General features: G+C 28.1%; 1 protein-coding gene across 1 annotated transcript in view; it reads left to right on the top strand.

Annotated features, from left to right (window-relative positions):
• The first annotated feature begins 3,599 nt into the window (after window positions 1-3,599).
• LOC142331478 (uncharacterized) overlaps window positions 3,600-14,829 on the top strand; it is a 29,864-nt gene continuing 18,634 nt past the window's right edge. Inside the window, exons 1-2 of the mRNA XM_075377419.1 lie at window positions 3,600-3,642; window positions 13,052-13,516. Coding sequence (XP_075233534.1) covers window positions 3,628-3,642; window positions 13,052-13,516 — 480 coding nt within the window. The 5' untranslated portion in view covers window positions 3,600-3,627. The remainder of the gene's footprint in view (window positions 3,643-13,051; window positions 13,517-14,829) is intronic.

Raw genomic sequence — 14,829 nt, 5'->3', positions numbered from 1 at the left:
CCCATCCCAGAAGCCGGGACTCGGTCTTGATGCCCAATGCCTCAAACGGAGACATCCCCACCGGGACTCGGGTCTTTTTCCACATAGGATGGTTCCACCGCACCCGACTGGCACTCTCAAACCACACTTTTTTGCAATTCTCCTTAATTTTCTCTAGAATAACGCTAAATTGACCTTTCCATCTATTTCTGTCACTTGAATCAAACATTATATCTTATAATTTAATTTTAAATGGATTGATAGAGAGGTCTTTGTCGGATTTTTAGATATTTAATTAAAAATAAAAACTGAAATTAATAGGCTGAATTATACGAAAAAATTTTTTACCTGATTATTAATCGAAAAAATATTGGTTTTTAATAAAAAAAAACTATTTTACAAGATAAATAACTGTACATTTTTCTACCTACCATAAAGATCTGAAAATATTGGGTTACCGACGCCAAATCGGAGAAATACAACTTGAGGAACGTGAAGCCTATACAGTCTCCGTTCGAAATTTCATTGCGTTGCTCCATACAGCCCAAAAAATCGGATACAAGCCCTTCCTTTGGAAACACAATAGAACGGATGGAACCCTTCACGTAAGGGGCGATCTGTAAATGAGGTCGTAACTCGGAGGATCAATACGCTTCTAAAGTTTATAAGAGGAACGGCCGCCCAATTTTTGCCAGACTGTGAAAATTTTCCCGACATTTAGAGAGATTTTATTAATTTTATCTAATGAAATCAGAATCGTGAGAAAACAAAGAGGAATTTCTAGAAGATATATGTACTTCGGAAAGTGTACGTAAATACATGTTAGCCTGTACTTTGATTATATATCCGGACTGCTCGTCATAATTTGTTCTATATTGGGTCAAAAAAATTTTATTCATGGTGTATTCAATTTTGGACGAAATTAAAAAATCTGATGTGAACACCACATGACTTCCTTGTACGTCTATTAAATTACATGAACATATATTTGCTGCACTTCATTTAAATTTATTTCATTTCAAAGTGAGATACGAATCCTCCAATTCTTTAATAAAAGTGGACAGTTACACAATTGCTAAAATATTAGTTTTTATTAACATGAAATATTTATACAATTATTAATTCAACAGTCTTACCTGAAATATTAGGTTAGGGTAAAATCCCCTTGATTACTCATTAAAAAAATTGTTTACCAAATAATCCAATAATAAAAACTGATAATTCTACACCGTAAGGTCAAAATTAATATTTGTAACCAGTATACAGGAGTTCACTAAACGGAATACTTTAATTATTATTCACTTTTATTTATACGATAAAACAGAAATCTTGTGCATATTACGCACAAGTGAAAAAAAATTTTCAACATCACTTTAAATTGAATATAATTCAAAAATATATTTTATTTTTTTGTCAGATAATTAAATAATATGATTTTTTTTAAATTAATACACATTTTTTTATAAAAATTTGCTAAGAAAATCTAAAAATAATGCAATTATAATTTTCAATTAATATTAAATAATCAGATATTTCAACAAATATAATACATATAAAAAAATATGTAATAACTATTAAATTACATTTACACATTTTTAAAAGTACATAAAATTTTAATTTCACTAATATTTTTTTTTCATTTTTTTTAATCATTGAATTATTCGGTATAGTAATTTTTTTTTACAATCACGGGTTAACAATTATTAAATCAATATATTTAAATTTAAAAAAACAAAAGGAGATGAAATCTGATTTGAACCGAGTGCCTTCCGTTTAAGATCAAAATATTTCATTAATTAAAATTTTAATTTTAATTTCGATTGCAATCAAAAAGGTAAGTGCACAAATAGATGTTACAACAGTCCTAAATCCAAAATTTCAACATCCTACGGCTAATCGTTTTTGGGTTGTGCGAGATACATACGCACATACATACATACATACATACGCACGCACATACGTACGTACAGACGTCACGCCGAAACTAGTCAAAATGGATTCAGGGATGATCAAAATGAATATTTTCGTTAAAATATGAAAATCGAAATGTTTCGTGATTGCAATACTTCCTTTAATTCGTACAAGGAAGTAAAAAAAAGTTAAAGGAAATAGGAGATGAAATCTAAGATCGAAATTTTTCGCAACCACAATATTTCCTTTACTTCATACAAGGAAGTAAAAAGAAAAACTGAGTAACTTTGAACGATTTTTATTTTTAATTTTTCGTTTAGCGGTCGCAGAAAGCTGAGTTTTAAGTAATTATTAAGTTATTTATAATTATTAAAATTTTAAGCGATTGGAATTAGCGGTGGTAATATAATCAATATTATTTCTAAACAGTTTTTTCATCTTGAAAATTCATTAACCAAAAAACTTAAATTCGGGCACAAATAATTGGGTATATTGTACATCCCAAATTCAGCCAGACTTAAAAAATACATAATTACGAACAATCATCCTTACGGAAATTTTAAATGCTAAATTATATTTTTTGATAAGAAAGTATTTTTTTGAAACGTGTAAATCCTCAAAACTTCCGACATGCAGAATTTGACATACGAAATTTTTCATTAAATAAATCCTCAATTTACGTTATCCGGATAAAACTTATTACTAGGAAATTTTCTCTTAAAAATTAATAAAAAAAACATGGAAATCTGTGTATTAAGCCTTGAAGATACTTAAAAAAATTATACATACAATTGACAACATTTTTTTTTTTAAATTCCGCTTTAAAAAAAAACTTCTTTGATAATCATTAAAGAAAGAGCTCCCAATCAGTAAATGTAGTTCTACGATATAATGCGGATTACAAGTGATGCACTCTTTTTATTGTTAAAGATTGTAATCAGGAATCTAATATAGTATTGCGATTCTAGGAGTAAAACAAAAACAATTTCTTCTTTAAAACATTTGAATAGTAAAAAATTGAAATGTAAATAAAATTTTATTTTCTAATAAACATTTTTGTGAAGGGATTAAAACAAAAAAAAAATACTGATAAAAACGTTGGGAATCATAAAATAAGATATTCAAAACTTTAAAGTTTGGTAATTAAAAGTAAAAATGAAAAATGTATACGATTACGTTGATTCTTTAAAGCAGGTTAAGTATTAATTTAGCGTAACGTACGCAGTCTATATTTCACAAAATAAACAATAATAATATTGTATTTAAAAAAATGGATTGTCCTTTACCGGATAAATAAAATACGCTATAAAAAAAAATAATAAAAATAAAAGAATGGAGAGAAGAAAAAACAAGAAATTTTCGTCCTTTGTGGCTATCATCATATCATTTTCGCTACAATAGAATATAAACTATAGCCTATAGTACAACCGACCGGATTAAACAGCATTATTTACGAATTGTTAAATATAGTACATTTTATTCTTTGCATAAGGATAAACTTACTGTATATATTTATTAATAACCCCCTCCGTATGACCGTAACAAAACAACGACTGGACACTTATGTTGTTCGGTTATCTACGCTGTTGTACTAGCGCAAGATGTCGACTGAGACGACCTTGAAGCCAAGGGTTTCTTTCGGAATGACTGTTCTTCTAGTCGTTCTTATATAAAAGGGAAAAGCCGTTCGTAAGGATCAGTCTTTAATATTCTACCGTACAGTGAACAGTTGACATCATGACTTGTCTTAAGGTATTATTTTTTTTTTTTTTTTACGTTAATTATTATTATTTGAAAATATTTTCATAAATATATTACAACTACAAATAGGTCTTCGGAGTGTTTTTTCGTTACAATTTAATATTAAAAAAAAAAAAAATAGTGTAATAAATTTAAAGTGAATTTTTAAGTGTTTATATAATTAGATGGATTTAAAAAAAAAACAACGTCGGTTTAATAATAACGCTACCTAAAAATTTGTGTGTGATAATTATTAATTACTATATATTTATAAATATATTTTAAAAACAATCAAAATTCAGTCAGAAAGGAGTATCTAACAAGAATTTGCGCTTTCGCATTCTTAACTGTATTATTAGCTAAAAAAATAAATAAACATTTAAAATTCCATTTTTCACTTGGACATTTATAAATAATTGTTACTTTTTGTCTTGATAGATCCATAGTTTTCTAAATATGAAATTTTATTAATACATTAAATTAAACATATAATATAAGGATTTCTATAACTTTTTTTTTTACTAAATTAAAACGTATAAAAAAATGAATTTTATCTTTAACAGATTTTAACACTTTCAGTTCTCAATATTAACGTATAATTTTTATTTATTTATGCGAAAGCTATGTTCAATCCATACTCGTAAGCGAATGAACCGATTTCGATTTTTTCGGCAGTAATTTTTTCTCATATATAACAGTAAAAAAAATTATTATTTTTTAATTATTTTAAATTATATTTATAGTTATTGAAAAATTATTATTATATAAGTAATTATCATTACCTTATATTGAAAAAATGTAGAGTAATGAGATGAACAATCAGACGTAATTCTCATTTCAAAAATATTGTAACGAGAAAAACTTCAACAAAATTAGTTTGAAAATTTGTTTTTAAACATAAAGAAATGTTTTAGAAACAGATCCGAAAAAATTAATATGACGTTATATATTTTTTGAACGTAAAAGTTCAAATTTAAGTTAACAATAATAATAATACATATTACTTTATTTTAAAAAAACATGTAATTAACATTAGATGATGCCCCATTACACGATTTGCCTTTTACATTTCTGCAAAAGTTATTTTTTTATCAAGTCATATTTTATTTTTCTTTCAAAGAGATTGTTTCATTCAGGTAGCTGGTTTTTTAGAACGTTTATTTAGAGTAACAATAGAAATAATAAACTTTAATATAATAATCGTCAAAAATAATAATAAAAACAATTAAAATAGTACTAAGAATTAAAAAAAAAAAACGGTTTTTTTCAATTTTTCTATAAAAATTTCTACATTTTGAAAATCGGCCCGAGATTAGAAATCAGTAAATTATTGGGGACTATTATATTTTAATTTGGCGACGATTTTCACATAATCGACATTTATCAAAGTAAATTTACACACACACACACACACACATATATATATATATATATATATATATATATATATAAAATACAAAGACTATTTTATATTATTTTTAGTGACATAACGTATTCATACATAACATCCTCATTCATTCTCTGAAGTAATACCTTACTGTGGTTCCGGAGGCTAAACAGAAAAAAAAAATAATGACGTAACTGGTAGGTAACATTATTATTTTTAGACTAAAACTTTTGTTTTTTCATCTATATAATTTACATTTAATTTTCAAATAAAATTTAAGTAAAAAACTGCAAGCAATTAATTTGTAAATTTTTTATAAAGAATAATATGAGAATATTTCACACTCTAATTTGTAGGCTATCGTTTTACTCTATATTGTGCTGTTTTAATTTTACTGGATAATGTTTTAGTGACACTAAAGAGAATTAATCCTTCTGACCCACCAGTTTCTTCAACTGTATTTATTTACATTAAAATTTATATAAATCACTATAAATTTAAATCGCATATTTCATCAAAAGTAATAAAAATACGTACGTCCAATATTAGACGATATATTTAATACTAAATATTTGAAAATCGATACGAATTTCATCACCGTTTTTGAGGATTAGATTGACTTTATCTAATCCTCAAAACCAAAATTAGCTTGATCGATCCAAACTATAAAAAATTAAAGAAGCTTTTTAGTAATATTTATAGGTTAGAGATCAGTACAGTTCCTTTCCCACATACTTAAGGTTCTTTCGCGTTTATTTTTATAATACAAAATAGATGGGAAGAATAACAAATACATTTCGAAAAAAACAAAATAAATTACGAAATAGATTTATATACGTAGGATATAATAGAGAATAATTAATTAAGATTAAATTCTTGTTTTAAATAAATTCTATTTTATAGAATTAGGAGTTTTTATTTTGCAAATATTACCGTTTTTTCGTTATACTTGATATCTTAGATTTGAAATAGATCAAATAAAAATTATTTTTTTTAAATACACTTTTAACAGTTTAAAACATCGAATCGATCATACATACATCATTTAATAATTTTTTTCTAAATATTTAATTAACTTATAAATTACTTTTTAACAGTTTTCTATAGATTTAATCGAAATACATTCTTTTTAAGTCGTTTACAATAATGATTTCATATTTCGCGAGATTAATTATTATTCTATAGTAATCTTACCGGTCTCAGACCAACTGTTAATGAGAAATACTTTTAAGTGAAACCAAACGACCAAATACACCGGTAACACGAGTCACCTGAAATTAATTAAAAGACAGCTCTATCTTTTATAAGATATGAACTACGATCTAGCAGTACACGTAATAAAACGAATCGTGCATTCCACAGATAACTTGAATTCGATTTTACTGTAGTTTAAAGAATTTAAATAGTATTTTACACCATATCTTAGTATAAATAGTAGGTAGGCAAATGGCAATACAGTATTTACATTTTTGTGCATATCGTTCGAATACACACGTATTGTTTCCATTGAACATTACAGTACATCGTGACAAATTTGAAAAGTGAATAATAATAAACTGCAGCGATAAAAAGCTAAACAACCAAACTGTACTTGAACAAGAGAACTGTCGATCTACGCCTGCCTTTTTAATTCATAAAGTAGTTTCAAATAACGTTTCTCCATTATTTTACTTCGATCTCAAATTATTATAAACAAATTTCGGTTGGATTGATGATTCCATTAATATTAAATTTATCACAAAACGTCCGCCTGGTCCTTGAATGCGTTAATTTTGCCAAAAAAATTATGGGGGTTTGAAAAATAGTTTAATCAAACTGGCGCTCGGCACAATAATAAATTTTAATTGAACAATGTAAAAACGTTGAACACGTTTTTACATCTGTCTGTTATTTTTACTTCCTTGTACGAAGTATTGTGATCACGAAACATTTCGGTTTTCAACAGAAATATCCATTTTGACAATCCCTGAATCCATTTTGACTAGTTTCGGCGTGACGTCTGTACGTACGTACGTATATATCTCGCATAACTCAAAAACGATTAGTCGTATATGATGTTGAAATGTTAGATTTATGACTATGTTATAAAATCTAGTTGTGCACCTCCCTTTTTAATTGCAATCGAATAGACCAAAAGTGCCCCAAAAGCCCAAAATCCCCAAAAAAGAAGATTTTTGACTTTTTCTACACTGCAGTAATAAGCCCTCATTGAGGAAAGCTTTTCAACGATATATCATAAGTGGTACTTATTCTCATTGGTTCCAGAGTTATAGCGACATAAAATTTTAATTAATGAAATATTTGGATCTTATAAGGGGAAGGCATATCGGTTCGAATCAGACTTCATCTCCTTTTTTTAATTTTTTTTAAATTTAAATATATTGGTTTATTTAATATATTGGTTTATTAACCTCTGATTGTAAAAAACATTTTACGATAAATAATAATTCAATAATAAAAAAAATAAAAAATATCAGAAATTATTAATGAAATAAAATTTCATGTACTTTTCATTTTAAAAACATGTGTATATGTAGTTAATTGGCGTACAAAGAAATCATGTGAGATGTCCACATCAGATTTCTTTATAACTGTAAATTTTACTTTATCGAGAAATTCTTGAAAACTGTTTTTTTTTTCTTACGCTAATAAAAAGAAAAAGGAAATGTCATGAAATTTTTTTAATATATTTTACGCAAAAGAAATTGGTAAACCAAATAGAATTTCATTTTTATCTACTAATTTTTTCGGCGATACAGTAACAGTAAAATTACCAATGTAATAAAATACATTAAATAAAATCTATACTTTTGAATAAATACTAGTAAAATTTTAGCTTAAAATGGGCGTGCGTGTTTGGTGTGTTATTTTTCCCTACTTCATTTGTAGATTTTTTTTTAATGGATAAGGATAAAGCTTTTAATAATTTTCAATTTTTCCCCTAATACCCTACAAATCACATCAGTTGAAACAAACAAATCTGATATTAAAAACAGCCAGCCAAGGAATTTTAGATCGAGCGGAGTAATGTGTAAACAATAAAGAAGAAAATTATGAACAATTATCGTAATAACTTTGAAATACGGTTTTCTTAATGTATTTCTAATAATTGATTTTATTTTTAGATATTTTTCAATATTGAAATGATTTTAAGGGGTTTAAATTTAAAATACAGATTTTTCTGCTGCGTTTTGATCTGTTTATTTTTAACAAAAGTAAAAATTTATTACATTTATTCATATTCAGTTGAGGTTAGTTACATTTATTTGATTAATTCTTCACAAATTTTGTCGCAAAATTTTATTTATGTACTACTGGCGATTTAAAGAAGTTATAAACCCAAAAAAAAGTTGTGTTTCGCGGGACCAATTTTTTTGTGTTTTACAATAAAATATTTCAAAAATTACTAGAGATGCAGTTCTGGAATTTTTATTCAAGGTTTTAAGTTAAAGAGCTATACGAAACCGTCTAATTTAATTTTTAAATTCTACAAATTTCAGTAAAATTTTATTTAAATTTTAGGACAGAAATCAGGGCGATATTTTTCGCAAACTGTAGCTAGAAAACAAATAATTTCCGAACCCATTTTAATATAAATTTTTTCCTTTATTGTCACTCATATCTGGAAATACTTAAGTTTTTTCATGAGACATCCTATATAGTGTATTATTGTGTATCGATCGCGATAAAATATTTATTTATAGATAAGCGCTGAAGGGTGGGAACACACTTATCTTGCTCAGTGAATCGCTTAGAGCGATTGAACGAATACTCCCGCCTTCATTTACATTCCAACCCCGTAGGGAAGACACCCGCCTAGTGACGTTCCAGTCGCCACCCCCCCGTTCCTTGCCCTTTTGGGCTTTAACGGGAGTCGTCTATCGCCCTCGTAACTTTTTACATCTCATAGTAATAAGCCTGGTCTCATTAGGATGCCACAGATGTAAATGCCTCGGTAGAAATTTGCATCGGTGATTTAATAACTCAGATTATTGCCATCGCTGTAGGCCTCGTCCGGACATCTTGAATCTCCTACATCGTATCCCTCTGAACCGAGCTCGCGGAAGCGCGTACCCCGCGCCTAATTCTACTTATTATGATCCAGTTTCGTGAATGTCTCGTAATGTAAGGCAAAAGAACACAATATACCACCAAATAAGAACGAAAAACAACAACGAAAAATGTTGTCGTAGTTCCCTTAGTTACCCCTTAGTAAACCCCTTAACTCAAATTCCGCTTTCATCCACAGACGATATAAATAAAATATAACCATGACTTAAGCCTAATAAATTAATAAATAAAAAAAATCTAATAATGTACATTTATTAAAAAACATACATATACAAAAAAATACATTATTAAAAATATTATTCTTGACGTATAAAAAAGCACACATATTCTATAGGTAACCGCCCTAGAGTTAAAACATAAAGTAGTCACACTGAAGCCTTCTGCAGCACTGAATCGACTGCAAAAGACTGCAGACTGAAAACATTGACCTTTTCATGCGATTTCTAAGTTTATCAGTACTGTTTTCAGTCCAAATAATTCTTTTAAAAAGTACTAATTCTGAAACTTATAAAAATTAACAAATAGATTTTTTTTGAATCTCAAATTATATTTACAATCGGATTCGTAAATTAGAAACCAGAAACCATAAGTAAATTTCATCACAATAATCAAAAGTTATAAAGGAGTTTCCCTTGAAACACCTTAAATTAAATATGTTCTTCTTTTTTTTCCTGTTTACCCTCCGGGAATTACCGTTCAGGCATTACTTCAGAGGATGAATGAGGATGATATGTATGAGTGTAAATGAAGTGTAGTCTTGTACAGTCTCAGTTCGACCATTCTTGAGATGTGTGGTTAATGGAAACCCAACCACAAAAGAACACCGGTATCCACGATTTAGTATTCAAATCCGTATAAAAGCAACTGTCTTTACTAGGACTTGAACGCTGGAACTTTCGACTTCCAAATTAAATACAAATAAATCAAAGGTAGCATAAGCGCGCCGGTAAAGTCCAGCCATTAATGAATTATAAATCACAATAATGTACAGTACTATGAATAAAACCACAACATAAAAAAATAATAGAACATATGAACAAATAACATTAGAAACATAAATATTCGTAAACTTTGACGACACATAACTTAAGAAGAGAGGCCTCTTCCTGAATATCGCTTTTAGGTTCCTAGGTCTAATAAATGTACCCGCTTTAATCGTCTTACATCTTTCCCATTGTCTGAGAGGTTAACAGATCTTATATAGTTTACGTGGTCATTAAGTCAAATAAATACTTTTAAAAATAAAGTATTTTGGAAACCTGGGTTAGTAATATACTCGTAAACGCGGTTTCTAAGTCAAAACTCTCTATCTATTTTTTGGTTCAACGTGTATAAGGCGACGGCCTTTTATTGTTGTATATAACAAACAACGATTAAGGTCACCGTCACGAATACGTCGATCGCATTAAACGGTGGTCTTAATATCTTTTATTTTAGACTCAGGCTGACCGTTCCTGAGATGTGTGATTAAACCGCAACCACAAAAAACCAACAAGATGTACTGTTTACTATTGAGATCCGTATAAAAGTACCTTATCTTTACTAGGATTTGAACCTCTCAACCTTCGACTTCAAGGATCAGCTGTTAAATAGTTGATTTTTACCACCTGATAAATGAATTACCATCCGTTAAAAAACAAGTTACTTTTAATTTTTTCCGTTTTCTGATCAAATCTTATATTACTACGATATTTAAAAAATTCATAATCGACTTTCAACATTCGTTTTTATAATTATTATTTTTTGTAATAATATAATTTATGTATAATTATTTTGCATTAAGTCAATAAATTAAAACTATGAATAATATAAATAAATAATTACAGTGCTTAAATTATAACAGGACAATATTTATTTGTCACTTTCAAATAGAAAGGTGCATTACAACTGTTACTAAAAATATAATCGTGATCATAAATAACCTTGATTTAAAAATTTATTGTGCAACTGATCTGATTTAATATCAAATAACAGGTAACAAAATTTAAATTTATATATTTATGAAATATTATTAATTAGATCTTAAAAAATAATATGGTAGTTATTTAATAAACACACACACACACACAGAGAGAGAGAGAGAGAGAGAGAGATTTTTTAAAAAAAGGACATTTAATGAAAGTGTTCTTTAATAATTAAATTATTCGGCGTTTGCTCCATTTGCTAATGTATTTATAATGATAATAAATTAAATATATACTAGAATCTCAGTTAGAACAGATCTTGATATGTTTTATCAACCATATAAAATTAAGTTATTTTTCCATAAAGCGAGATGAAGAGTTTGATTAGAGTATAAATTATCAAAAAATAACAGTGATAAATGTGATCGACCTTACTATAACAATACTTACTATAACAATAAATTATAGATTTAGTGGAGATATCCTACCTACGTTAAATAACAATTAGTGTAATAATATTCTCTTATAAAAAATTCGAAAATCACGAAAAATTCCGGTTTTCAGATTTCAACGGAAATATATCCATTTGGCCATCTCTGAATCCATTTTGACTATTTTCGGCGCTGAAATTTTTAACTTAGGACTGTTGTAACATCTAGTTGTGCACCTCCCTTTTTGATTGTAATCGACTGAACCAAAAGTGTCCAAAAAATCCCAAAATCCAAACAAATTTGGATTTTTCCTTTTTCTTAATTGCAGTAATATGTCCTCATTGAGAGATTTTCAACGATATATCATAAGTACTACTTATTTACAATGGTTCTAGATTTATAGCCAAATGAAATTTTAATTAATTAAATATTTGGATTTTAGAAAGGGAAGGCACTTCCTAATTCGTTTCTAATTCGAACATCGGTTCGAATTAGACTTCAGCTCCTTTTTTTTAACTTTTTTTTTTAAATTTAAATATATTGATTTATTAATAATTATTAATCTCTTGTGAAAAAAGTTTTACGATAAATAATAATTCAATAATAATAAAAAATTAAAAATATCAGAATTTATAAATGAAATAAAGTTTTATGTACTTTTAATTTGTTTAAATTGTGTATATGTAATTTAATAGGCGTACAAAGAAGTCATGTTGTGCCCACATCAGATTTTTTTCTATAAAAAAACGCTGCAAATGATGGACTGAATCCTTTTAATTGACTTAAGAAATAAAAACAAATCTTTTAAACAAATATTATAATTCTTTTATCAAAATATACCAGAATTGGAAAAAATTATAAGCAAAAAAATGAAAAAAACCCGTTTTCATTGGGTTTGATTTGATATCAATAATTTTATTTGTATTATATCAGTACCTTTTTGTCGTTTGACCGAGTGAGGCCATGTGGAGCAACTAAACACCTTGTGAAACAATATTTTTTGGTCTTTTCTCTTTCTTCTGGGAATTTTTTTTGCTGGTCTTTCAATCGTTCTTTCATTCTTTCGTTTCGTGTTTGATTTCTCTCTTCTGACCGGACACGTTGTCGTTTCTTTTATCTTCTTCTTTTGGAAATACTCGAAAACAATTTTGTGAACATCGTTCTATCTTGTATTATTTCTTCAGATAATTTAATTTCTTTTAGATCTTTTTGAACCGATGAGGTCCATTGATCTCTGTTCTATTTTTGTAAATATGGTTAAAGATCTGCTTTTTGAGCCTATTATCTCATTCGTTCTCATAAAGTGGCTGATGAATTTTGCTCTTCTTTTTTGATAGAATGTGACATTTTCGTAGTTTCATTATATCTGTAAAGATCTTCATTACTCATGAATAGTTCGTTTTCACCTATAATTATTGAACCTAGAATTTTCTCAAAACTTTCCTTTTTGTCTACAGTATTTATTCCACCCGATTTCAAAATGAAGATGAACGCTGATGCATATAGACCTTCTGGTTTGATTACTGCATTGTAATGCTTGATGAATACGTCATGAAATATTAATCATATATTAATACAAACTATTTATGATCATAAATATTCATGTTTTTTTTTTCTATTTGTTGCAGTTATTAGCGGCGTTAGCTACACTTATTGGTATAAATGAAGCCGGAGTAACTCCACATTTCGGTTACGGCGTACAAGTACACCATCCACCACCACACGAGGAATACAGTCATCACAGCCACGAAGTTCCGTTACACCACGAATTACCATTACATAATGAGATACCGTACGTGCATCAGATACCATTATTAGAACACCCTGAACATCATGAAGTACCGATCATACAAAAAGCACCGTTAGTACACCATGAAATTATCGAAGAACATCACGAAAATCCCCATATTCCACATGAAATCCCAATTTTACCGTTACCGCATGCAGAACACCACGAAAACGTTCACGAAATACCGCTTTTAGGACACGGACACGAATACGTACCTTTGGGACCCCACCCTGAGATCCATCATGGACCTTACGACGGTTTGGAGTACGCCAATTATGCGCCACACTACGATCACGAACATTATGTAAGTATTTAAATCAAAATAATTTTTCGATACATATCGTCGTCTTTTAAATCAGATGTTTCCCACGAAAAATATTTGATAAATCGATTCTGTTCAATAATTTACAGTCTAGAAACGAATTCATTTCTGACTAAATTTTGACAATAGATTCAAAAATCTATTAAAATAAATCAACAGATTTTAAAGTAAAACTTCTAAATTTAAGACCAGTAGGTATATAATATTTAAGTATTTATGATCGATAGATAAAAAATTAATATACTGTACAAACATATTTTTATTTTAGAAGAATTAAAAAGAAAAAAACACGGGATTTACTCGATTATCCCTTTAAATATTTGGCTTACACTGCAACGACAGATAAGGGCCCTGGATCAATATACAGGCTACCCCCTTCAATAGATCAAAACCTAAGGAAATACTGGGCTCTATATGCCCCAGAATCTTCAGCATAGATCCAGTAGGATCTGATCAATATTCGCAGAAGCCAAAACAAAAATCATCATCATGATAACAAAATCTAATCCGTACCGTCTCCAAACAACAGATCTCCAATCCGTAATAATTTTTTTTGTCGGCCGATTAAAATATAAATATATATATTTTATGTGAAACAAAAATTTATTCTCCTTCAAAAGTTAAACGTCAGAGAACGGGTCAAGCTTCCCTAACGAAAACTAATACGTATCACTTGAACTGTGCTACAGCTGGTTGTATCCTAGTGTACTATAAACGTTCATTCAGTCTTCCGGTCCAGAGTTTTTATACGTACGTACAATTCCGTATAAATAATTAATCATAATTCTATAGGTAAGCGCTACTGCTTTTAATTTTGATAAAATAAAAATGGAGTAGTATTAAAACCGATAAATTTAAAAAGAAATAACAGATGTTTCAAGTAATTCGATAAAACTGATATAGCTGGCTACTGTTTACCGAAATAATATGAATGTATACATTTGGATGTATACACCAGCACAAAGTTCAGTATAATACTTAATGTCAAAATAAGAAATTCCATAAAATAATTCTGAATTAAAATAGATTCCAAAATAAATAAAAAATAATTAAAAATACAGCCAACAGTTTTCTTTAATAATTAAACCAAAAACATTCAGTAATTTTAAGAAAAAATAAGCAGATTTAATTCAAATATAGGGTAATTTTCTTTTATCCGAAAATTTATATTAAATTTTTTTTAATTAAAAATATCCAAATCATCCATTGTCTTTTTTACAGTTATAAAATTTGTAAATGCCAAGCGCTTAGAATAGCGGCCTGTAATAAAACGTGATATCATTTGTGGTCGGTTT

Source organism: Lycorma delicatula, chromosome 10 (assembly GCF_047948215.1).
Source record: "Lycorma delicatula isolate Av1 chromosome 10, ASM4794821v1, whole genome shotgun sequence".
Lineage (NCBI taxonomy): Eukaryota > Metazoa > Arthropoda > Insecta > Hemiptera > Fulgoridae > Lycorma > Lycorma delicatula.
The sequence above is the reverse complement of the archived record's forward strand: the minus strand, read 5'-3'. Positions and strand labels throughout refer to the sequence as shown.